Consider the following 25,033-nt stretch of genomic DNA (forward strand, 5'->3'; position numbering starts at 1 on the left):
CTTGGCTTAAAAACCAGGCGCTGGAAATCCCAAAAACTGATTATTACACTGGAAACAGATTCTCACAGGGCAGGCTTTCTTCCCCTAAAGCATTCATGCACGTGCTCTCACACAAATGAGAACTTTCCTGTCAGGGGCAGGAGCTCTCTTTTCAACAGCAGGACTTGCAGAACAGCTGTAGCTGCACACTGCTCAGGGTGCTGTAGGTACAGTCTGCACACTGCCTGCCAGCACAGCTCCTTTCCCCCAGGGTCAGAAGTGTCACCCAGTGTCACAGCCCTGCCTGCCCCCCAGCCTAAGGGGTGTGGGGAACCTGCCTGGGCTGCCAGCACTGAGCCATTATTGTGGATGGATGTGTCCCTAAACATCCTGTGATGTCTGTTGTGTTTCTGGCAGTCACCAAAGGATCAAAACTTTCACAGGAATTAGTATCATGATTCATTTCTAACTGGAGTTTCTTTTAAAATCCTAGCTTTCATTTATTCTCAGCTACAGTAACATTCATTTTCTCCATCTTTTTAATTTTTAAAATACGTAGTTATAAAAAATTTATATTTAAATCATTCAGAACAGTAATTTCAAAAGAGCTATAAGAACAGAAACGTTTCTATCATTGATGTCTAGTTAAAAAGATTTCTTTTTCCTCTGGGTTAGTTTACAATTAAAAAACAAGAAAAAGACTGTCCCTACAGGGACTGCTAAACTGATTTAACCAAAGCACAAATACAATTGCATGGACTTTGATTTCCTTAAAGTCAGTATTTCAGCAAATGTACAACAAAAATATTTCTACAATGCAATATATAATAATACATAGATACTGCTAAAGTGCTGCCTCGGATGGTGTTGATATATTTTTGCTATTATCAACTTAATGTGCAGCAAAATGCACTACTGCTTTAGTTATTAAAATATTTGGTTAGAATAAATGAATAAGATCACGTTTGATTCACTAAGTACTCAGATTATTTATTTTAATGATTTCACTTTTTAATGAGCTGCAGAAAAAGCAGCTCTCCCTCCATCCATTTCTCCATCTCCAGAGCTGCTGTTGGCCCAGCTGTATCACCAAGGCTCACAGAAGGTGAGCATTACCTGTCTGTGTGAACAGCCCTGCCCAGGCTCAGAGGCACTGAAGGGAAGGCTGATCCCTCCCTTGGTCCCATCCAGCTGTGCAATAACCCTGGAAGCTGGTGATTCTGAGCACAGAGCTGCCCAGGGAAGGAGGATCCCTGCACTCCCAGAGCTTGGCTCAGAGGTGCCTTTCACCACTAAAACTCAGCAGCTTTACCTGCTGACTGACCTTAACCAGGCAGCTCTGTGCTTTCAAACAGAGCACCTCTTCTTTAGCCAGGTTATCTGATGAAACTGAAAATTAGCATTAAAAGGTTCTCCTTTTAGCAGAAAAAACACACCTGCTGTCTAATGTAAATTGTAGCTGAGATGAAGCTTCCAAAGGATGCTGAAGAAATTTTAATGAATACTTTGTGGGACTGTAAATGGACTGACTTTGGGCACAGCAGCGCTTTTGAGAACACCTGAAACTTACAGCCTTCATCTGCCTGCTAGAAATGACTCGTTCTGGTGGTTATCCATAGCCTGCCTACGAGGGAAACGCTGCATGTGGGACAGGGCTGAAGGATGGAGTGTGACCGTGATGGGACAGGGCTGAAAGTTCCAGCGATCCACAGTGGGACAGGGCTGAAGGACGGAGTGTGACCCACAGTGGCACAGTGCTGAAGGATGGAGTGTGACCAAGGTGGCACAGTGCTGAAGGCCGCAGTGCCACCCACAGTGGGACAGGGCTGAAGGATGGAGTGTGACCAAGGTGGCACAGTGCTGAAGGCCGCAGTGACACCCACAGTGGGACAGGGCTGAAGGATGGAGTGTGACTGAGGTGGCACAGGGCTGAAGGCTGCAGTGCCACCCACACAGTGACCCACAGTGGGACAGGGCTGAAGGCTGCAGTGACACCCACACAGTGACCCCCACACTGTCACAGTGCTGAAGGCCGCAGTGCCACCCACACTGTCACAGTGCTGAAGGCCGCAGTGATACCCACAGTGGCACAGTGCTGAAGGCCGCAGTGATACCCACACTGGCACAGGGCTGAAGGCCGCAGTGCCACCCCAGCAAGGCTGCCCCAGCACTCACCCGCCAGGCCGCAGGTCGGGCAGGGCCCTGTCCAGCGGCAGCCGGTCACTCAGGTAGGCGTTGTAGCCGTAGTACTGGAACTGCTTCAGCGCCAGCCGCCGCTGCTCGGGGCTCAGCTCCTGCCCCCAGTGAGCAAACAGCGACGAGTCCGTGAACGCGTCCGCGGGGTTGTCTTCCACTTTTGGTGGAGCTTCTGCGAGAGACAAAGACAAAAGGAAACAATTAAGATCTGCTGTTTTAAAAAGCGTAACTTCAGCTCCGTTTTCTGCCTGGAAGTTTTCCCACGACATGCCCTCACGTACTCTCGTGTAACTATTAGCATGTAAGGCTCAAAATTTAATAGTCAAATAAAGTTAGGTAGAAACAATTCTTTCTTATCACAACCTGAGTAAAGGCCAGGACTGATAAATCTAAATTAATTAAATTTCAGAAGAAGCCTTATCAGAAAAGAATATTATTTTGCTTTTATATACTAAGATGAAATATTTCATTCCAGCCTGGATTATCTTGCTAGGAAAAGACTGAAGTTTTGAAAGAGAAAAACAGATCATCTGTACATAGTGTACAAAATGCTGCCAAAGTCCATAAAGTGTAAAATAAGTTCTTTAAAACTACATATTCAACACAGAGAAAATTCACTGTACTAGGCATCCATGTTTAAATAGCAAACCAAGTTCAATCATGCTTTATGCTCCAGTTCACCAATCCAGCCTATTTGAATTCTGAGTCCACGTTTAGGTACATGTGATGAAGCTACTGGGATCATCACTTTGCAGTATTTGCGTGATTAGGAAAGGCTTTAATTTCACAAGGCCATATCTCTAGCTGCAATGCTAAACAGAGAGGAGGGGGAAAGATATACCCAGAATTCAATTTGAGAAGAGCTCCGGTAGAGTGAAATCCATCACAGCATTCATTCTCAATGTTTAGCTGCACAGCAAGTCTGAGATCACTTGTGAGCTCTCTGTGACAGACACACCACAGCTGACACAATCTAACCAAGAGAACCCCTCGTTTCTGGAAGCACTTCACAGCACACCGCTAAAGCAAGATCAAATGCCCTACTTGACTCCCATTTGTCAGCGTAAACTACACAGAGCCGCACAGAGAAAAAATATCTTCTTTTTCTGGAAGTTCTTGTTATTTATCAACAGTCACACTAACAGTGACCCAACAAAATGAAGAACTCTCCTTTCTAAAGGGCTGTACTTACAAACACAGAGACTTATGAGAATGAAAGTGAATCTTGAAAAATCTATCAATTGTCCCCAAAGTCCTCCTCAGCACCCAGAGTCACCTGCAGGCTTGAGAGCTGACTTAAGCTTCATGGGAACACCAAAAGACAACAGTTTATATATCATAGTTATATATTTAGCAGAATATGCCATCAGAATCCTGACTCCCAAAGAATGCCAGGAAGCATCCTTTGATCTCCTACTAAAAAGAACCCAAAATGCAAAAACATAAATTGAGAAGACTAGGTTATTTGATTTGTTCAAGATGTTCTCCTTTTTTTCTCCTGACAACACTGACAGGAAACTAATGGTGCTTGCTTCCTACACTATGTTCCAACCTCTGTAAATATGAAATGTTGCTTTACTTGTCAAAGTCCTGTCTCCCAGCCTGAATTTGGGAACCAGCTCCAGCTCTTCAAAGATGAAAGACAAACTAAACCCTCCATCAAAGGAGGAAACTACTCTGACAGGCCCTGCTACCACACAGATAAATGTCTGAGAGAGGAGCTTGGCAACTCAGCACATTGGATAAACTCAGATCATTTTAGAGGGTCCTAACTCGAAAAAGGCAGAATAACATTTGAGTATCAGTTCAAAGATCCCAGCAGCATGGGAGGTCACAGATGTCTCTGTCTTCTCATGGATGAAGAGACATCCCAGAAACAACTGTCCTTCACAGACTCACATGGGTATATACTGAATTTTATCTAATGATCTTGTGGGTGAGAGTATTTCCTAAAATGATCTGTGAATCTCTTGCTGTTTTCTGATTGAAAAAGTGCTCAGTTTTCCAGGTTGTATATCAGTTCAAGATTTTCCAGTAATGGATATCTGCGAATTTAGTTTACAAGCTTTACTAAACCACTTACCAAATGCAGTAATTTTTTTGTACGCTAAGAAAACATGTTATTTCAATACATTGCTCTACAGGAAAAAACCCACATTAGCAGGAACTTTCAATTACAATTCCAATCAATGGAATTCAGCATGCATCTCTGATGACAAAGCCTTTCTTTCCTTTATTTGGCTAAAAACCCTTGGGGAAAGCAACTTTCTTTATCCAGCCTCTCACAAGAAATAAAAATAATGATTACAGACCATCATCTGCCTTTTGACCAGTCAACAAGTGCGTTTGATGCCTTGGCCTCTGCAAACAGGTCACGGCCGGAGTCTCACAGCCAGGCCTCCCTCCCACTCGCCCCACGTCACAGAGTGATGGTGGGAGCAGAGGCTCAGAGGAGATCCAGGAGCAGAACTGCCTGCAGCAATACAGAGAGAGGCACATTCATCTGCTCAGCTGGTACCAGACAGGAAAGATCAGTTCCATTTCTCCTGTGGGAAGGACGCTGTGGCACGTCACCCCAGCCGCTCTCAGGAGATGCTCCCTGCTTTAGCTTGACACACCGTGCAGAGCTGCACCCACTCCAGCCTGGCACCAACTCCTGGCACACTCACACCCTGCAGCTCAAGCAGTCAGCAGCAGAGATTTGTTACACAGCTGCCTGCACATCTGGCCCAAAGAACTCTCCTTCCTGAAGACTGGGCTGCTCATGGCATCAGCCTGGAGCTGGCCACACACTGCTCACCTGAGCCAAAAAACCCACAGTTTGTTTTCCAAAATCATCTCTGTCTCTTTAGGTCATACTCACATTTCCCAGTTATGCAATTAATGTTTCTATAAATCTATTGCTTCACTTGATCTCACTGACCAGCTGCCAAGACAGAAATTTGCTCTTCCTATTGCTTATTGTATAAAATAAGTCAGAGACACCAAATCAAAAGACACCACTGAGATAATAAGGGGCAGACATTTTGTAGTCTGATTGCTGCTTTGTTCTATGACCTCTGAAGAAAACAAATATTTCATTTATTAGCAATTAACACAATCATTTAATTAATAACTTTCATTTAATCTCCATGAAAGCCTCTGAAGCCCACTAAAAGAGACTCATTTTTTCAGCTCCATTCAGATTTCAACATTCTTCCGAAGAAAAGTTACCATGAATAGGTTCACAATTAAGAGAAAGGATCGAGTCAGAAAAGAGTTGCAGAAACAGTTGCCAAGACAGATTCAGACGTGCTGTTTGTTCTCTCAAGTACCTGAGTTTCATTCTGATCCATTTCTACCCCTGTTTGACTGCAGGTCTATTCACAAAAGCAGCAGCGTTTCACATCAAAGCTTTGCCATTGTGCAAATGCCTTCCATGGAAACAGAAGTGCTGTACCAAGCCTGCAGTGTAACCTCATCTGCTGGTTTCATTAGGTGCCAATAACAAGGAGGTAGATACAGTAAAAACACCCTGTCTGCACAACACCCCTGTGTCAGCTCAGGACACGCAGAAGGCATCAATACCTGCACTAAATGAAACAGCCTCACAAAAAGAAGAATGAGGAGGAAATGATGCCAGAGAGTAGGAGGAAAGGCTTTGATCAGTTCTCCAGTGCCTGAACCTTTGATTTGCCAGCGCAGAGAGGAAGGAACAGGCCAGGATTGCAGAGGTGATGCCACAGCTCTGCTTTGCCTCACTGTGCAAGGCAGACTCACCATGTGCATCTTAGCAATTATCATTAAAGGCAAAACAAAGCTCAGCTCCCTCATGAGGCCTAATGCCCTCAAACTCTGGCTCCCAGCACTCAAAAAATCTATATTCTATTTCCTGCAGGCAGAGCCTTTCAGCTTTCTGTGGAAGGAAGGATCTTTCCATCCTTTTCCTCTCCAGGTGCCCTTCATCTGCTCAGCAATCCATGCCCCCCCCTCTCTGCCCTCTGGCCAGAGCCACTGGGTGTGACAGGTAAAAATCCCAGGCTGGCATTGGTCACAGAGCCATGGTGCAGTATTTAGAAGGGTGAAAACTTCACCTAGACTTTGTCACACAACAAAACATACAGAGGAAAATTCCACTTTTAAAATCTATTGTAATTCATGAAAACACCTTATCAGCATTCTCAAAAATTGCAGTTTGACAATTCCTGTCTTGCAAGGCTGCTCCTGTGAAGGACCCTGCTACAAATCCTGTACCAGATGAGTGAACCTCTAAATGAAAACATCCTTGTTGGCATGGTGTGGTGAAACACCGACAGGCAGCAGCAGCTCACCAGGATGCACCACTGCATCAGCCATGGAGAGAAGTATACTCACAAGACAAGAATTGAAAGTTTCAGTAACAAATCTTCCCTCAAAATGGTTACTTTACTTATTCTCTCGCCTCCCCAAAAAATCACAATACTGCTGGCAAGGTGTCAACATTAATACAGCTTTGTACTGAAAAGTCAACTTCACCCTTTTGAATATTCAAGTCAAGTTAATTCCTCTTAGCATTCTAGTCTTGTTCCCAAAGAAATTACTTTAGCAGAAGTGCTCCTAAGAAAGAATACAGTACCTAAGTGGGTTAAATCCTGCTTACTTACAGCTTAGTAAGTCATAGTGAAGTGCCAGGGCTCCTCAGAGAGACTGACAGAGCCTGTCAGACTCTGCACAGGCAACAGAGCAGCAGAGCCCTAACCTTAGGAAAAAATAAACCTGATCTGAACTACGTGCAAAACACACACCCACCCTGAGAGGACTCGGCTCCATATCCAGTCTTTGCACACCAGACAGATCAGAGAGATGAGGAATGGAAAATACCCCAACAAAAGAAAGGTGATCCTCTCCTCAACAGCTGTCAAGTTACAATAACACTATCAATAGTATTCAATCAGACAAAACTTAAAGATTAAACTGTGCATGACAGCACATGCAGAAGGAAATGCCAAAAACTCTCTCGATCTTTAATTTTTTTCAGAACTTAAAATACAATTTATATGCTATTAAATTAGATGCTACCTTTATTGCATTTTAAGCAGCCAGCACACATACACAATAGTACAAGCCATTAGCATGCTACTAACATCTATTTTGTTTGTGTTTGGGGGTTTGTGTGTGGAGTTTTTCTGGTGAATAACCCCATGCTTACTGAGCTATCAGGGTGGAAAGTCAGTCTGGTTCTGCTGCTCAGCCCCCAGCAAGGACAGGCATTCACTGCTCCCTGCCCTGGCACAGTGTGGTTCCTCCACAGCTCCTAAAAAGTGGCACAGAAGTTCCTTTACAGCAAAGAAAATGTCTAGAGATGACTCAAAACGGGCTCAGCGCTAGAGGGCAGTGAAAGAAACAGGAAAATTTGGGTCTTAAGAGAAATCTGAGGGGTTTGAGACTTCTAAAGAACTTTAGTTAAAGAGCTCTCAGAACTGCAAGTACCAAACCTCTCAACTGCTAATTAACCAGCAGATTCCTTGATAATGGTTATTTCCTGTGGGTAAGAAAACGCACAAGAGAAAAATGAAATGGTTTTTATGTTTTTGAGTCAATGCTAAACTCTGATGTGGGTGCACACAAACAACATTTTTTATGGGCACAAGGTCTTGGTAAGGACTCTGTTTCTGCTGTATGCACTCCACCTGGCCTATTCTGATCTGAAAACACTATAAATCCACTGCTGCTCCTGCTAGAAATGCTCTCACTACCAGCCTGTTAAATTCCCCTTTAGCCATAACTGTGCTATGGACATGAATCAGGCCAGACAGGTCCATGCATCATTCTGGAAAAGTTAACACAAAGTTAAAACAAGCCCAGACAATGTGAAAACAGGGTAACAGCTTCTAATTTACCAGAATGAGATTTCCTAAGGAAATACAGATTTGCAAGCACAACCCACTTCCCCTCAGATGGAGACAGAACTCTCTGGAAGGTACCAATACTGCACTTTAAATCCTTTCATTGTTTCCACTGACATCAATATTTTGTCAAGGACCAGTTTTGGTTTCTCCAATGTGTAAGAGGTGTGTTTTCAAAAAACACACCATGAGGATATTAAAGACTAAGGAGTGCCAAGTTCCAAGTCTTCAGACTGTTCAAAACACAATTTTCAGTTTCTCCTAAGTAATACCTTTCTGCATTCCTTCCACTTGGAAACCAGATTAAAGAGAGCATCAATTCATTTCAAGCAACACATAATTTCTTAACTGCAGACATCCAAGATTAAGGGTGGTCCGAATAATTATTTATTGACTGTAACTTAAAGGATTGCCAGTTTCATTAAAAGAAGTACGTTTTTAATGGCAAAGTCATTTTTCTCATTTCAAATAATTCTGTACTTAAGGCATTAACTTAAACCTAACCTGCAGGCAAGTATACCACAATTTTTGGAATGACAGTCTTAGGATACAATAATAATCTGCCAAAAACTGCCTGGAAATTGATTTGGTGAATTGATTCAGTTGTGATACACAAATCTCAGTATCACAAACTGCAGTGCAAGAGCCCTGAACCAGCAGTGGCACCCATAATGGAAAGAGAAGAACGAGATGGGCACAATTACCTCCCTAATTTGTCAGACAAGCAGAGTGACAGCCTCGTTCTTGCTCCTCTGGTTAAGAGGAATAAACTCCCCTACAATGCTGATTAGATCAGATTGGCAAGGAAAATGCTGAACCAATTTAAGCTCATAATCTCTCATCTGTGCAATTTTGTGAGAATTATTGCACTGGCCTAACATGTTTCTTGTCTTGGATGAAAAAGATAACATGTTATCATCACAAAACTGCCATTCCTTTAATTAGTTGTGATAAAATTTTCAAAATGCCCAGGAAATTTTATGATAATGAGCCCTGTACAAATGAAAAGAAAGTACAAATTAAACCCCAATTTTGCAAAACCAACTATTTTTCATTAGGTTCCTTGGTTACACTGAGTATTTTTTCCAGGTAAGAGTGGAAGACAACAGGAATTCACAGATGAGAGACCAGTTTGCATCCAGGAAACAGAGCTGTGCCAAAAATTGAGATTGCTTCTACTTGATGCTCAAGTACAAAGCTGAATTCCTAATGACAACTTTCCTCACTTCCTTATCACCACGAAAGAAACAAGTGGAAACAGAGGAGATTTATGTATAAAGAGCACTTTGCAAAGGCAGCAGAATAAACCAGGCTCCAGGTTAGGGCTTGGAGTCTGAGAGCTGTCAAAGACACAGCACAGCGAGTTCCAGTGCAAGAAGGAAGATGGAAAGGTTCGGAATATTCCACTGATTGTAACTGCACGTGTTCCTAAATTTAGGCATCTGCAAATGGTCTTACTAAAAAGGGAAACTCATCTGCATTTAATGAACAGCAGACCACATTTTTCTTTAGGATTAGTGGAGTTTGCATCTCTGCAGCTGAGAGGTTTTAAAAGCTTTACAAGTGTTTTATATCATAAACCCCAATCTGTGTCACCTGGAAAGGCCCTTCACCATGCTGGAAAGTGTTTTGCCAGGCAGTGTCAGGCTGTGCCACAACTAATTAGTCACATACACACAGCTTTTCCTTTTACACAGAGCTGAGTAGGCACACCAGAAGTAGAGTTCACACAAGGAAACAGAACTGACACTCTTCTACAGGCACCCAACACAAAGCACCAAAAATAGCCTTCCTATTTCTGTAATCACACAAAATGAGATTTTTCTCTGCTTGCCAGGCTCTACTGAGCTCCCTCAGATTGGTTCTACTTCAACAACTTCCATTGGATCTTTCAGTCCTCCAAGGAATTTTCTTCTGGCCACTTCTTGGTGAACACAGAAGTTTTAGAGAGCAACAGTTCCCTCACTCAAGACACCCCTTTCTGTTTTCCCAGTGCTTGCAGGATGACCCTGGGAGCTGCCCCAGCCCTGCCACTGCTCTCAGCAGCAGTGCAATAACAGACCCTGAGCCAAGGGAGCCTCTGCTCGACACAGCTCCTGCTCCCAAAGCACTGCCCAAACCTTGCAGGCACTACTGCACACTGGAGCCACTTCCAGCAATTTCCCTAAGCTACCCCAAGAGACAGAGACGAGGTTCAGTTGTGAAAGGAGCTAGAGGATGATGAAGAAGAACAGGGCTGCTCTGAAGAGCCAGCGTGCTCCTCTGTAAAAGCATCCTCCACTCTCAGCTGCTGCTGCCCTTGCCATGTCACAGCTTTGTCCTTGTCAAAGCACTGGACAGATGCAGTGGCAGGGAGCAGGTACATTTTAAAGGTTTGCAAACCTCACTTCAATTAGAAAACAAAAAGAAAATGATGCATAACACAGCTTCTCCTCTGGGCAGAAAAACATGAATGACAAATGAAAAGCACTTTCTCATCTTTGATACCAAGTAGATGACTTGTGCTAATATTAACATCAATAATACACTGAGCCTATCAAAATGCCAGGAATTCTCCTTGAAACAGTAAGAAAAATGAAAGAAAATGCAATCAAATTAAGTTCTCTGGTCTCACAGGTATTTGGGTAAATGATGTGAAACGCATAATTAAGCATAATTTTGGAAATTGGTCAGTAAGCCAAAAACATTGTGAAAGGAGACAGCAGATGGTGGGTGAGCAGCAGCCTGCATGGGCAGAAGGCAAAGGGGAACTGCTGGGCTGCACACAGCAAATTCCTTGGTTTGTTTCTGTTCTCACCTCCCTCTCCATCCTGCAGCTTGGAGAACTTGGAGAAATGTCTATTACCTGAGAATATTCCTCTACTGTCTTAATTTAATGGCTTCAAACTCACAGCATTCTGCATTTCCTCTGAAACTTTAAAAAGCAGACTAACTTTCAAAAAAAAAATCTTTTGGAAATTGCATTAAGTTGACTGTTCCTCTGCTTCAGTTGTGTGAAGAATGGGCACATGTGGCTGGCTGGTTATTTTTGCTTTCTTTTTTGGGTTTTCTTGTCAGTTTTGGTTTTTTTAAAGTCATCATACCCCTGCCAGAATTTTAATAAAAACAAAGAAACAAGAAAGAGCAAAAAAATACCTCAAACCAAAAGCACAGCTGGATTAGAGAATGAAACAAACTTATAGCTAGAGAGTTTTAAACAGAAATAAAAAGCAAGAGGAAAAATGAAGGAGCCAAGAAAAACTGGAATTACTGCCAAAATAGGAAACTAAATGAAAATAATTGAAAATTCCATTTATTATGCAAGATACAATGGGCAATTTAGTTAGTAATTTCTCATCATAAGACTACAGATTTCCCTGCAGATCTCTGTGACTTCAGTGTGAGAAGCATTATTGAAAGGGTCTGAGATTCACTAATCAACCTCTTGAAAATGTGCTAAACCAACACAGAAGAAGAGAAGTAGAGACACCTTCTATGGTTTTTAATTTATTACCTTTCCTGCAACATAAACCAACATTGTACCTTGGTAAAAACCAAACACAGCTTTTTTTCTTCCTGTCCTCACCCCACACCTGGTGATGAGCTTCTGGCAAACCCACAAGGCAAAAAGGATGAGGGGAAAAACTCCATCCCTTAACGACACATATTTTGGAATGCTGCAAAAATCTTCTATTTTAAATTTTTTTAATAACCCTACATTTCACACATCCTGAAGAGAAAATCAACTTGTTTTGTCTAAGATAAAAATCGAGACTCTTTGTTCAGAATGGCTGCAGCCCTCCCCAGCCCAGCAGGTGAAAGGAGCCCTGGGCAGTGTCCCTGCAGAAACCCAGAGCTCAGAGTCACTGCTGATCTCTGCCTGCAGTGCCAGCAGGGATGCACTGCCAGAGGTGCCTGACTGACTGACTGGGAACAGAGCAGCTCCTACTCATTTCTACCATGTAAAGATCCAGAAATTTAAAATATTTACTATATTATAAATACATAATATTTATAAATATATAAAATAAATATATACTATATTATAAATATTCTACTATAGGTAAAACTCTCATCTAAGCTATATTAAAATGGACAGAAGTAGAGGTTACTTTATTTTTAAAAGCTGAAGGACACCACAGCTACATTTCATGTGCATTAGAGGAGAGGACTTAGGAGTTATCTCACATACAAATAATCCCAGAGATGTGCTTGCTAATCCTAGCTGCTCCAAACTGAAACAGAATTATCCAAGAGTGTTAGCAAATGTCAGCAAAATGCCTAAAAGAATGGGTAATTAAAACAGACTTTCACCAGTCTTAATATTAGACAATTAGAGACTTTATTATTTATTATCATTACTCATAGTAGAGACTATTTAGGATAGACACCACAAGAATATATCCTGATAAAACAGCTGAGAATTGTGAGATATTCAATTTTGAATTTATATAACATTTTTAGGAGCTGCTAATCATGATCACAGATTTCATTAATCCCAAAGTTATGTCCAAAATGAGCAGTGGTTTTTTTTTTCATTTGCTCCACCTGCCCTGCAGGTGTTTGAAATCTACAGGGCTTGAGAATTAAGTACTGATCAGTCACTGGGGTGAGATGGGCTAATTAAACTCTATTTGAATAAGAAAAGAATGAAAAAATCACTTTAGCATAGGAGTCAGGGTATTAACTGCATGGTAGCAGTGAAGGAAGAAGCTCTAGAAGCAGCCAGCTCTGAACAGAAGACTAGGGAGAAGCTGATGTCCCTTTGGAATAACTGTTCATCAATAAAACCAATGATTTTCTATATTCAAAGTGCAAGTAATTTTCTCTAACAGCAAATGAAGTTTCTTAGCAGTTTGTTTCCAATTAATCTTCGCTCTGGAAAAAGCTGCCCTTTAATACTTTGACACCCAAACACTTGGCAGTCAAGTAAAGGTAACAGCAGTAAAGGCTCCAGGAATTCTGTAAACAAATCCTAGCCCGAGGCAGTGTCAGAGAATTAAATGTTTTATTTGGAAAACAGAATATGGAATATTTTCATCCAATAAAAAGAAATAATTATGAGATGAATTGAAGCAAATGAGAAAGCAGGAGATGATTTCCCTAGCAGGGGAACTAAAGCTCACTGCCTTAAGGAATAACTCCAAACCTTCGGCAGAGAACATTTCCCAACCCCCCAGAGTGTTTCTTGGTGAAGAGCCTGTGGTAACCCTGCTGAGGAGCTGCTTCCATGAGCACAGCCATGGTTTGGCTGGAATTCTGGAATGCCTCTGCCTCCCTGTCCCCATGAATAAATGCACCCATGCAATCCCTCACTGTGTTTAGCCAAGGGTCACTGTGTGAAAAAGGTCAGCAGCTGCACAGGAGCTGCAGATTCAACTCCCACGTTGCTTCTGCATGTTAACTTCACTTACCAGAAAAATACATAATCTGCATGTTAAGAGCTTAACGCTCCCAGATAGCCAATTTTGGGTGGGCTACCCGGGCCAGAAAACTTGCCAGTGCTTATCCAAACACTCCTGAAAGGAACAGACACCAAGGGACCTCCTAGACTAGTTTGGCTCCATGCTAGTTCTGGAAGAGTGGCCAGCTGCAAGGCTCAGCAGAGCAGGGTTTGTGACTGTCACTGGCACCTCTCTGCCAGTGTAGGAGTCTGAAATAAACATGCAAGGAAATACCACAGAGATCTTGCTCGTGCCATGTGATTTACATTAGAGTAGGCTGATCAGAATCAGAGAATTGAGCAATTCTCCAATAAATGTTGTTACAGAGGGTTCTGTCCCTTCAGACATTTGCTCTGGTAACACTTCTTTGCTCATGCACATTCCTGCCAAAGACCCAGCAAGCTGTGAAGGAAGGGGTGTCTGTTTTTCCATCACCACTTTTTTGGCATCATTTACCACCAGGTTCTCCAATAGTCCAAGAAGGAGAAGCACAGATACCAGATTTCCACTTATTTAGGTCCTCAGCATCACGTGGAGTCAAGGGAAGAGCTGCCACTGGTATTTTCCTGTATACTCTCCAGTCTAATGTACACAATCCTCATAAACCAAAGTGTCCTGAGGCAGCAGCACATCCTTTGGTCTCCTGTGGGGGATGATGGCTCAGCTGGGAACTCAGACTAAGTCTGCTTTTCTCCTCTCACTGCTCACAGCACCCCTCAACAGTGGTAAAGGAAAAAGAGGATTTCGTTTTCTTCCTAGAATAATTCCTAGATTATCTCAGCACAGCTGAGCTCCTGCAGAAAAGCCAGGATGTTTTCCCCGTGGATCTCATTTTGCCACTGTAAAACAGGAACAGCAGAGCATCCCTGCCTTGCAGGAGTATTAAAACAAAGCTACACTTCAGAGCTGCTCAGTACCAGCCATCACTGAAATGCTCACAAAACCAATAAAAATCTTCTTTCTTCTCGTTAGCAAAGACATTAAGATCAGCCACTTTCACAAATTCCTCTGCATCAGCAGACAGGCTGCAGCACTGCCAGTCTTCAATTGCTCCCTGTCCCACAAGAAGTTAATCCTGACAATGTTGGTTTCACTGCCTCCAAGCCACCAGGCTCCAACACTCCCCACATTACAAGGAACAGATGTTTATGTTACAATTCCATTTCCTTAACTAGTATCAGAGGATTTGTTCTATGTGTAAGGAGATTTACTAGATTCTTCCAGCCTCTTTAGAGTGTGGCTTGTGAGGAATATTGGATATTTCAGTAGCACCATTTTCCCTGCAATGAGTCACGTGGACTCAGATATTCATTGTTCTACAGCCTGGTAAAAGTTTGGTTCTGTGAGCAGCAATTGTTACCAAGAGGGTTTCCATTCCCAGCTGACCCAGTCCTACAGCTGGGTAGAATTTACTGCACACAAGTAATTTTGTTCAGGCAAAAATCCCTTCTTTCACCTGTATCTTTCAGCCCTAACAACAGGAGCACTTCTTTGCTTAATTACACAGCCTGCTTTACCCCTCTCTTTTGTTTGTCCTTGCTCAGAGGTGAGTAAACCATGTGTGCAGGTACCGTGGTCTGAGATCTGCTCCCTGGAAGTGACACTGCCACAGCTGGGAGGCCAAACAGCACCAGCTCCCAAATGTTGGGATTTATTCTTACAGTGCTAGAGCAGTCAGCACTTCTCTGAAGCATTCCTGAAAAGATACTCAAGTTTTATTCTCATAACACTTGCACAGCATAGAAACATATGCTTATTTTATCACCTTTTTTTTTGGCAAAATTTAAGTGTTTGGGATAATTAAAGAAACTCCAGGGAATTTACATGCTCTATTTACATGTAGAGGAAGAGTCAGAAGATACATCCTTGGCCCACAAAACACCAAGGCATGTTTATAGTCTCTGAAAGCGTCTGTCTTCAAATTTTCACACCTAAAAGTTTTAAAGTTTTCTCTTAGACTGTATCTGGGAATCTGCTTTAGAGATTTCCATTGAATTCTTCATGTTATTTTTTTAAATTAAATTAGTAAATGCACTAGGGTATCCCTAAGTGAGATGCTGCTTACACAGTCAGAGCAGCAGGCAGAACTCCAGCACACAGCACTGTGACACTACAGCAGAAACACTGACAATCTGATTTTATCTCTTACTGATGGAAACAACACGGGCAGCTTTTCAACCACAAACAACTGCTGCATCTTCAGCAAAGACACTTTTGACCAAAGCTCAAACCTGTCTCATAAAAAACAGCCCCCTAAAAACAGCCCCCTTTTCCATGTTTTGGGGGGAAAAAGCCCCTAATTTAAACACACTCAACAACAGACTCAGGAGTTTCTTTTTAAAGGTAATTTCTGCTGGCAGCTCTCACACTCTGATGCCACAGCTTCCAACGCTTTACAAAAGCCATGTTCTATAAATCTTCAGATTTCTTTAAAACTTCTATTCCTGATTATTAACATTCAGCTCAGCATAACCCTGAGTATTACAATATCTCTTAATACATTTCTTACACTGTATTTTTGCCATGGGAGGGAATGGTAGAAGCAGAGGCAAGAGCAAGAAGAGGAAGCACTTTCATTCCATTCCCTCCAAGCAGCAACGCAGAGCTGCTGTGTGGGAGCAGTAAATTATGGAAAGCCAGTGTAAATCTCTTTTCTCTTGGAGTGAAAGGACACTTCACACACCACACTGCTGCTCCTTCTTGTGTTTTCTGCAGCAACTACTCAGATCTTCCTGCTGGGGACCAACTCAGCCCTTGCTAATGTTTAATTTAGATATTACTTTCCAAACCACACTTTTGAAGCCAACTGTCCTTAATGGAGAAGATAAAACATAAGGGAACATTGAAACAGTAATTCCAACATTATTTTAACTTGTAAGGAAATTGAGTTATTCTTTCACAAGTATCAGTTAAATGAACAGCTTTATATAAAGTACATTTAAACTACAGGACTTACAAACTTATAATGTATCTTTCCAAGAGGTAACAAGACCTGCTGGCAGCAGGAAATAGCGCTGCAAACCCAGGAGGGATAACCCAAAACTTTGTTTCACTTGGGACTGGCAGATGGACGATTGCATCTTGCCAGCCCTTAACCAGATTTCCAAGGTCTGCCTCCAAACACCATCATCTGTCTTTTAGCCACACTTGACAAAGAAAATTAATTAGTCTGGATTTATGCAAGCTTCTTCACAGAACTTCAATGTATAAACATGAAATTCTATTCTTTAATTTAGTATTTCCCATTAGAAAAGAACAGGAGAGTGAGGAATGGGATTTTGTCATATTTGTCACATAATTCCATTTGGTGTCATTCCTCTTTCAGTGATTCCTATCTGCATAATTTAATAGTTCATTAACATATTCCAGCCACTGAATCTCAAACAGCTGCTAATGATCATATTTCAGAAGCTGTTAATTTCCACTTGCTAAGATCTTGTTCTGCCCATCGTCCACCTGGACCTCCAGCAGATCCTGGGGAGGGGCTGGGGGAAAGTCTCATTAAAATTAAACAGCAGGGCAGAAGACTTGCACTGTAAAAAGCAGCACCCTCAATTTCCAGGAGGATGTTTCCAATCAACATAAATAGGTTTCTGTGCAGTTTTCAGTAATATTTTCCATGTTCATTATTTAAAAACAACCTTACAGGTTAAGTTGTTGGGGCTTTTTTTTTCTCATCTTTTCAAATATTTAAAAGAATGCCTTCTCCTGTAAGGGAAATAGCTCTGCCTGTGCATCTAAAATCATTAGTATTTCTTTTATCTCAGATGCTACCCAGATCATACTCTAAATATTAAATAAAAACAGTCTTTACATTAGAGTAAAGAGTATAAGCACAGTTAACTGAGCATGAAAACATGTGGATACCTCAGCCAGGAAACCAAGCTGCATTTTCTGCCTCCCCATCTCATTTTTCCCCTCTTCTTCCTCAAGGGTAGCTTCCAAACAAGTCAGTGTAAGAAGCTGAAATATTTATCCTCTAAGACTGTGAGAAACAAGCTCTGGAGGACTGAAGAGCCCACAAGGACATTTGCAATTTCCTTGTAATTGCTGTTGATTCTCCATGATAAATCCAGGCAGAGTCAGGGCTCTTTCCAAGGTCAGGGAGGCCACTCCACGTTGTTATTAAGATTAATGCCTATTTACACAAAGTCATACTGATAATTTATTCCCTCAGATCAAGAAAGCAAATTATTCTATAGCAAATAAAAAACTCCAAAAGGATCTGCAATTTCTGTTTTCACAAAGAACAACCTCATCCCCAGTCTTCAGCACAACAAAACCAAAATCACCAGGGCCACATGAAAAGAATCTCCATTTTTAAGGAAACATGAATTGGAGGTCTGTAATATATCAATTCAAACACAATTTATACTTTACTGATTAGGTATATCATAATCTATCATGGTATTTTAATACCTCAGAAAACTTTGCTAGCTACATTTAAAAAATGTTATTTGGAATAGTAAAGGACAGATACAGTAGAACATTCTCACAATTTGTACAATGAAAATATTTTTCTAATCAGTTAAAATTCATTGAAGCAAATATATTCATGCAAGCTTTTAGCTTATGCATAGATGAGATTAATTACTTGGATGAAAATTCAAAAACTTTTAGAAAGATCATTACTCTTTCTGTGAAATTAAATACCAAAGTATTCCATTAATATTTGGAAGTCTTCATGAAAAGCCAATGAGAAACTATTGAATGGAAATTCAGATTAGCCTTGAGAATTCTGCCTTCAAGTCAGGGAGCTGTTTGTGTTCCCCCAGCACTGTGGAGCTCATTTCCTACCGAGGGCAGCTCCCAGGAAACAGCTCCCAAGTGAGGAATGCTCTCTGCTGACACTGCTGGCAATGGTTTTGTGTCAGTGGCTACCAGAGCCTGGATCTGCAAGGTGGGACCATCAGAGGTGCACAGAAATCAAAGGGAAACACTGCTGGGTGCCAGCAGTCACCAAGTGCAGTTATCCATCCTCTACCTTGCAAAAATTTAAATGATCTATTAAAAAAGTATTAAAAGCATTTTCCATGGCTTTGACTATTCCATTTATGATTCTTTTTAAGAGCCCATAAAGCAGCTTGTGAAACCATGGTGCCCCATACTGAGCAACTTGGGGATGGTGCTGACACATCAGCTTGCTAATTAGCACACACTCTGCAATTGCAGCTATGCTCTGCTTCTTTTTAAAAGTCTTTGTCAATAGAAGTCTCTCTATAGCTCTGTGATGTTCTTCATGTGCAGTTAAAACTTTTACTGTATTTATTACCTATCCTGAAGGCAATTCAATAACAGGCTTTCCAAAGAATATTAATTTATATTATTATATTAATATAGTCATTTATAATAATTTCTATTTCTCAAGACCAACTCTGACTAGAAAATTTTACTAGATTGACATTAAAATAAAAGTTTCATACCGTTTAAAAGCTTTGACATGTTAGTAAGTAAGCCAAGCCCCACTACACAAGGTATGTTGTTACTTTGCTATAGAGCTTCAAACAAACATGTTTTCAAAAGCAGAAAAGCTGTTGTTGTTGTCCTGACATTTCAGCAAGAAGTTCCCCCTTTTTCTCCCCAGCTCTGAATGTTAGCAGGAAGCCTGTTCTCCCACATGTGCTACTGAAACCTCATCCCAATGATCCCCCAGCTACTCCTCAGTTTGCAGATACGCTTTACAGTCACAATGTTTGTTTTTAAACTTCCTTCTCCTCCCATCTGAACTCCTGTCCTCCACCTGAAGCTCTTCACAAACACTGCTGTGCAGCAGTTCTCTCTGGGGCACACAGCACTATTTAGACTGGATTTCTCGTGGTTCTGTTCCTTGATTCTCCTGTCAGGTCTCCAGTCTCCTCTGGAACAATGCCTGTTCTCCCCTGAGGAGATCAGGATCTCATCCTGGAGATGCCTGTTCTCCCCTGAGGAGATCAGGATCTCATCCTGGAACAATGCCTGTTCTCCCCTGAGGAGATCAGGATCTCATTCTGGAATGATGCCTGTTCTCCCCTGAGGAGATCAGGATCTCATTCTGGAACAATGCCTGTTCTCCCCTGAGATCAGGATCTCATCCTGGAGATGCCTGTTCTCCCCTGAGGAGATCAGGATCTCATCCTGGAGATGCCTGTTCTCCCCTGAGGAGCTCAGGATCTCATTCTGGAATGATGCCTGTTCTCCCCTGAGATCAGGATCTCATTCTGGTACCTGCACTTGCTTTGTTCATCACTCACAAACACAGTGGGTGTCATTTATCCGGGAAGAGACAGAGATTTCACAAAAACAATACAGAAAGATGATCAATCCTTTGTTCCCAGGACAAAGGGACTCTCAGACTAATCCAGCTTAAAGAGATCATTTGAGGTGAAAGAGAAGCCAGGACTCAGTGTGTGAATTAAGGCAGAGACACACTGGCTCCTCTCTCCCTTGAGGCTGTGTCTCCTGCAGTTCTGTATCCCCCAAAGGAAGCACCAGAGAAAACAGCTCTGCTGGGGGGTTCAGTTCTGCTGCAGAATCCTGACACCTGCAGCTCTCCCTCCAGAACAAGAGTCCTTCACTTCCACCAGGAGATGAATTCCTTGTCCCACGAGGACAGGGGTGCCAGTGTGATGCCAGGGTGCCAGCTCTGCCCAGCCTACCAGAATGCTTTGTTTGCACACAAGGACACAGCTTCCAGGGGACCATTCTGAGAACAGTGCAGCTTGTTAAAATTCTCTGCCCAATTCTGCAGGACGTGCTGAACAAGACCCAGTATTGAATAAAAAGCAGTGGTTGAGAGCACTTGGTTGCATTTTATGGGACCAGCTATCGATTGTGCTTACTTGCAAAAAGATTTAAAATTTACTCCTTTTACTGATTCAGAAGATGGGAAATGAATCCATATTTTATTATCTCCTTACACTTTTGCATAGCCATCACTCTGGCTAGCAAACAAAAGCCTTCAAGAAGGTACCACCCAACTAAAAAAGGACTGACAAGCTGAGAAGAAGCGACAGCAGAATGAAGTTATTTTCCCTGGGACACACCTGGCTCCTGAAGCTGATCACATCAATTTGGCAGATGGGTGGGAGAAGCAGCCAATGCAGACAGATAACCTATTACCTCTTCCAAAGGATCCTGAGGGTCAACCAAGCAGGCACAGTGACTGTGAGGTGTTGTGATGGCTGGGTAATCCTCCCACAGCAGGAGGCCCTGACACAAGAGGTTTTGTTTGCAGAGCACATCACTAATTGACACCAGTGTGACCTGTGCAAGCCAGATTTACTGGGCTGTATTCAGTCTGTAATCCCTTCAACCATAATCCATCCATAATACAGGTTTAGTGCTTCACCCAAACCTTTCCACTTCCACACACAAAGCTGGACTCACTCATTAGCTGCAGAATTATTAAATCCTCCCTGTTCAGTGACTTGGTCAGGAATGCATTTTGGCAAGAGCTCTAAGGAAAACAGATCCCAGTGCTCTGTTACAGTCCCAAGTACATGGACAGATGTTCTCAGTTTCTCTTCTGGATGCACAGTCCTGCTCCTGCTGCACAGCTGAGCAGCCCTTGTGCTCCTGATGAAACCTGCTGGGAGCTGGGAACGCTCAGCCCCCACCAGAACCCCCCAGCAAAACAAAAACATCGATTTTCCAGGTCAGGCAACAGCAGCAGCCTGCCTCAGCTTCTTGCCCAGTTTCATCTTCAGCAAAACATTTGCATCTTTACAGTTATTTACCTCATCACTCTATAAAACACCACTTTAATCTTCATTTGCAATAGAAAAGTTCTCTGTGCCTCTAATAGTGAACTTGTGTTTCTTTGGTGGTTAAAGCATCTTGTATGGGGTGCTCAGATAAAGAAAAAGAGCTCTTTATTGTGTTTCTTTGGTGGTTAAAGCATCTTGTATGGGGTGCTCAGATAAAGAAAAAGAGCTCTTTATTCTGTTCAAGGTTTATTGTTTAGAACTACAGGTATGTTTGGCATGCGAGTCCCACACTCCAAGTGATAAAACACAGAAGTGTCATCAATCAGCAGATAAAGTCTTCCAAAAAGTGAAGACTGCAGTTGTTGCTGGACTGGCTCACAATTAGCATGTGGCATGGGCATTAAGGCAATAAATCTAAAACCTCCAAATAAACAATGCCTTTAATATGGTCTAGAAGAGGGATTTTTAAAATCTTTTTCTTTTCCCCATTATTTATGATGAAACACTAGCCTGGGACCAGAAATAGAGAACAAATGCTGAAAGAGTAAATGAGATACAGCAACTGAAATGAAAGAGCCTCAAGCATAATGCAGCAGTAGCTACCCAAAAGATCTCTTCTCAACCTGTTGGACTCTGCAAGGCTGTCAAAGCAAAATTTAACACCTTTAAGGAAAAAACAGGAGTACCCACCATACTCAGTAATCAGTTTTTTAGTTGAGACAATGTGTACTTACACATTTTTCGTGAATGCTGCATTTGTTTAAAGCATTGTCAGCTGCAGTTTTCAGAAGATCAAATGGAATAATAATAATAATAAAAAAAAATCCTCAAGGAAGATTACCGTCATCACAGAGAGTTTACAGGATGGAAAGTGGGCTGTGAGTAGAGGAGGTTATAAATTTTACAGTGTTTTTTGATTTTACACACTGAAGAATAACCTCAATCAGATTCCTTGCCTGCAAGGAACAGAAACTCTGGCTCTGTTTTTTGACAGCCACAGATGGTGATGAGCAGCCCCAGCCCTGTGAGCCTCCCACAAATGGATTCCTGCAATATTGACCCAGACACAGCACCTGGAGCTGCATCCTGCCCCAGACCCCCTGGCCCTGGCCAGCAAACGCTGAGCCTGGTCCTGGAGCACAGCAAATCCAGAGTCAGAGACTCTGGATGATGAGCATGAGGAGCTCATCACCCTGCACAAGGATTCCAGGTCCTGGAGCACAGCAAATCCACAGAGACAGCATGAGGAGCTCATCACCCTGCACAGGGATTCCAGCCCCACTCCTGGCACAGCTCTGCACTCCCCACCCTCACCTCTCCAAACACCTTCCTGGCCATGACACACACACCTCTGAAAACTTCTCAGCACCCAAACACGTAAATAACCTCCCCAGTCCCCAGGAGAGCACACAGAACTCTCTGCTGGGATTTCTCCAGCCCACAGAAACAGTGCTTCCAGCACCCTTCAAACAAGACAGCTTTGCTCAGCAAGGACCACGTTACACAGCCTTGTCCTCTGCCCCAGCTGTGCTTCACCCTCTGGGCAAGAAGAGGTGAAGAACCTGTGAAGATTTCAGACATGCCCCTTCCCAAAGCAGTTCATTATCAAAGCAGATCAACACTCCAAATTAACAAATGTAGCCCTAAGCCTGCAGAAATGCCTCTGAAAGCTGAGCAGATCAGAAGGTCTGATCCATTCTGTCCCTACCTGTCTTTTTTTAGTTTGGTCTTTTCGGTTTTCAGTAAGAACTCACAACTCCAGACAGGTTGACAACTTCTGGAAAAGGATTTCTCTTCAGAAAAGTTCTCATCACTGACTGTGTACCATTTTATTATATTGGTACTGACATCTAACACTCAATAAATCTGCAGCCCTTCAGTGGAGCCCTGCCTTACAGGTGAACTTGGACTTCTCCTTTCATCCTTGAGGTCTTCCAGGGAGCAGGATTTAGTTCCAGATCAGGCACTCAATTACCATGCAGGCCACTTGCTTCTACTCCTTCCCACTGGCAAGATGAAGCAAGAAGAAAGGGCAGGAGAAAAAAAATTCCTAAGGGTCTTTCACAAAATTCCACAGCTGTTTTCTCTCTCAACACACAAAATCAAACTGTGTCACTGCACTGGGCTGCAGTTTGTCACCTCCCCAAGAACAGTCACTGCAAAGTGAGTGAGCAGTGACAGCTCTCCCAGCTGCACCTGCTGGCACAGGCTCATCGTGAAACTCGATGGGGAAGGGTTGGGGATGCTTCTGATGGACACTGTCTCTCTCAAAACTTTAAAATCTTCAGCTAAAACTAAACCTCAGTTAAACATTCCTGCACAGAAGCAACCCAGTGAGCAGCAGTGCACCACAGCTAGGAGGGCTCAGAGAAGGACTCCTACACTCCAGCTCAGAAACCTTTTACCCCAGGGAACTGTTGAGAGGATTTTCAGCTGGCAGCAGAACTCCCTCGAGCAGAGCACTTCACAGGGGTTTGCAGCAGGGCTCTAGTGCAAAGCACTTTGAATTCACTGAGCTAGGACAGAAAAGACAGAATTTGGTTGACTCACCTGAACTGGGAGCACACAGCTGATTCCAGAAGACTTTCCTATTTATGTTATTGGTAACAGCTGACAGTATTAAGTCCCAGAAGCAATTCCCTTTGGCTGTTGTTATTTTTCTACTTGTCAAAAATTAATTACAAAGAAGTAATTTGATCTACAGCAGATTTCCAGAGAAGCCAAAGAGCACAGATGCCTGAAACAAGGACGTGACCCCTTTGGAGGGCTCTCAAACCACACCATCACTACAGGTAACCCTCTGTTCACACAGGCTGGAAACCCACACCTGGGGGCTCTCATCTGCAGCAAACAGCCAGTTCCCAGTAATTCTACAGATGATGTGACCCCTTCACATCACAGGCAGCAGGAACTGTAGAGTGCAATGTGCCAGGTGATGCATTCCTTGGGGTTAGCTTCCTCTCCAAGCTGAACTGCAGCATATGGAGTGCTTCACATGCAGGGTGGGGGACCTGGCAAAGCCCATTCCTGCTGGGTTCAGCTTTGTTTCTTACCAATGTTCCTTTTAGCCACAAACACTTAAAGAGACATCTCCAGCTTTCCTTAAGAAAATAAAATTTCGACCACTCTGACTGTAGAACAAATCTCTGAGTCCTAAAATGAGGTTAAAAATATTGAAATGCAATTTTTAAAAATTATACCTTTCTTGGTCAGTTTTGTGGTTCAGGTATTTGACTTTAAAATGCTGAGAGCTGATAATGCTGTATTACTTAATTACAGTATTTCATTTTGGCATACAGTGTGCTTGCACTTTAATATCAAATTTTATTCTAGGTTATAAAGGAATGAAATTTAACTATACTCCATCCAGAAGCCACTTTTAGCTTTTAGCACAGTACTCAGCATTAATGTGCCATTACTGGGATGTGAAGCACTCCCTTTCCTCCTTCCAGAGACTGCAATTCATTTTCTGAACCAAGAGCATGAAGGCAACAAACAAGCTTTGCATACTGCCAACATTACACGTTGTTGTTCTGACTATTCATTTACTATTCATTTACTATTCATTTACTCCTTTGTCCCTGACAGGTGTGCTCCAGAGAGATGCTGCAGACCCCAGAGTGCCCCAGGAGTGCCTCATTCTCTGGCCAGCAGTGCCAGCCCTCTCTTCAGCCACATCTCTACCCCAGGACAAGCACAGAGGACATTCTGTGGCAGGACCAAGACTGCAATAGTGTTTCTCTTCTCTCTGCCAGTCCCCAGCTCATTCCAGTCAATACCTGTGTGCTCACAAACCTGACAAGAACACGGCCACTCTCCAGCCGGCTCCTTGCCATCTGCGGTAGGACAAACAGCTCCAGACGGACAGGACAGACAGCCTCTGAGG

The 25,033-nt window shown here is 42.6% G+C and overlaps 1 protein-coding gene and 1 long non-coding RNA gene across 8 annotated transcripts in view; one reads left to right on the plus strand and one right to left on the minus strand.

Moving 5' to 3' along the window:
- The window catches only part of GALNT18 (polypeptide N-acetylgalactosaminyltransferase 18), a 195,208-nt gene that overhangs the window by 108,570 nt on the left and 61,605 nt on the right, over positions 1 to 25,033 (minus strand). For all 7 annotated transcript variants that reach the window (XR_015288470.1, XM_086894579.1, XM_086894583.1 and 4 more), the window contains one exon: positions 2,155 to 2,347. Coding sequence is in view for 6 of the 7 variants with exons in the window: in XM_086894579.1 (XP_086750705.1) it covers positions 2,155 to 2,347 (193 nt within the window). In the remaining variant the exon portion in view is untranslated. The remainder of the gene's footprint in view (positions 1 to 2,154; positions 2,348 to 25,033) is intronic.
- Positions 1,288 to 7,145, plus strand: LOC147652356 (uncharacterized). The gene is made up of 2 exons (XR_015288482.1): positions 1,288 to 1,863; positions 1,898 to 7,145. It is a non-coding gene; the product is annotated as an uncharacterized LOC147652356 (long non-coding RNA).

Source organism: Cyanistes caeruleus, chromosome 6 (genome assembly GCF_971803275.1).
Source record: "Cyanistes caeruleus chromosome 6, bCyaCae1.hap1.1, whole genome shotgun sequence".
NCBI classification, from domain to species: Eukaryota; Metazoa; Chordata; class Aves; order Passeriformes; family Paridae; genus Cyanistes; species Cyanistes caeruleus.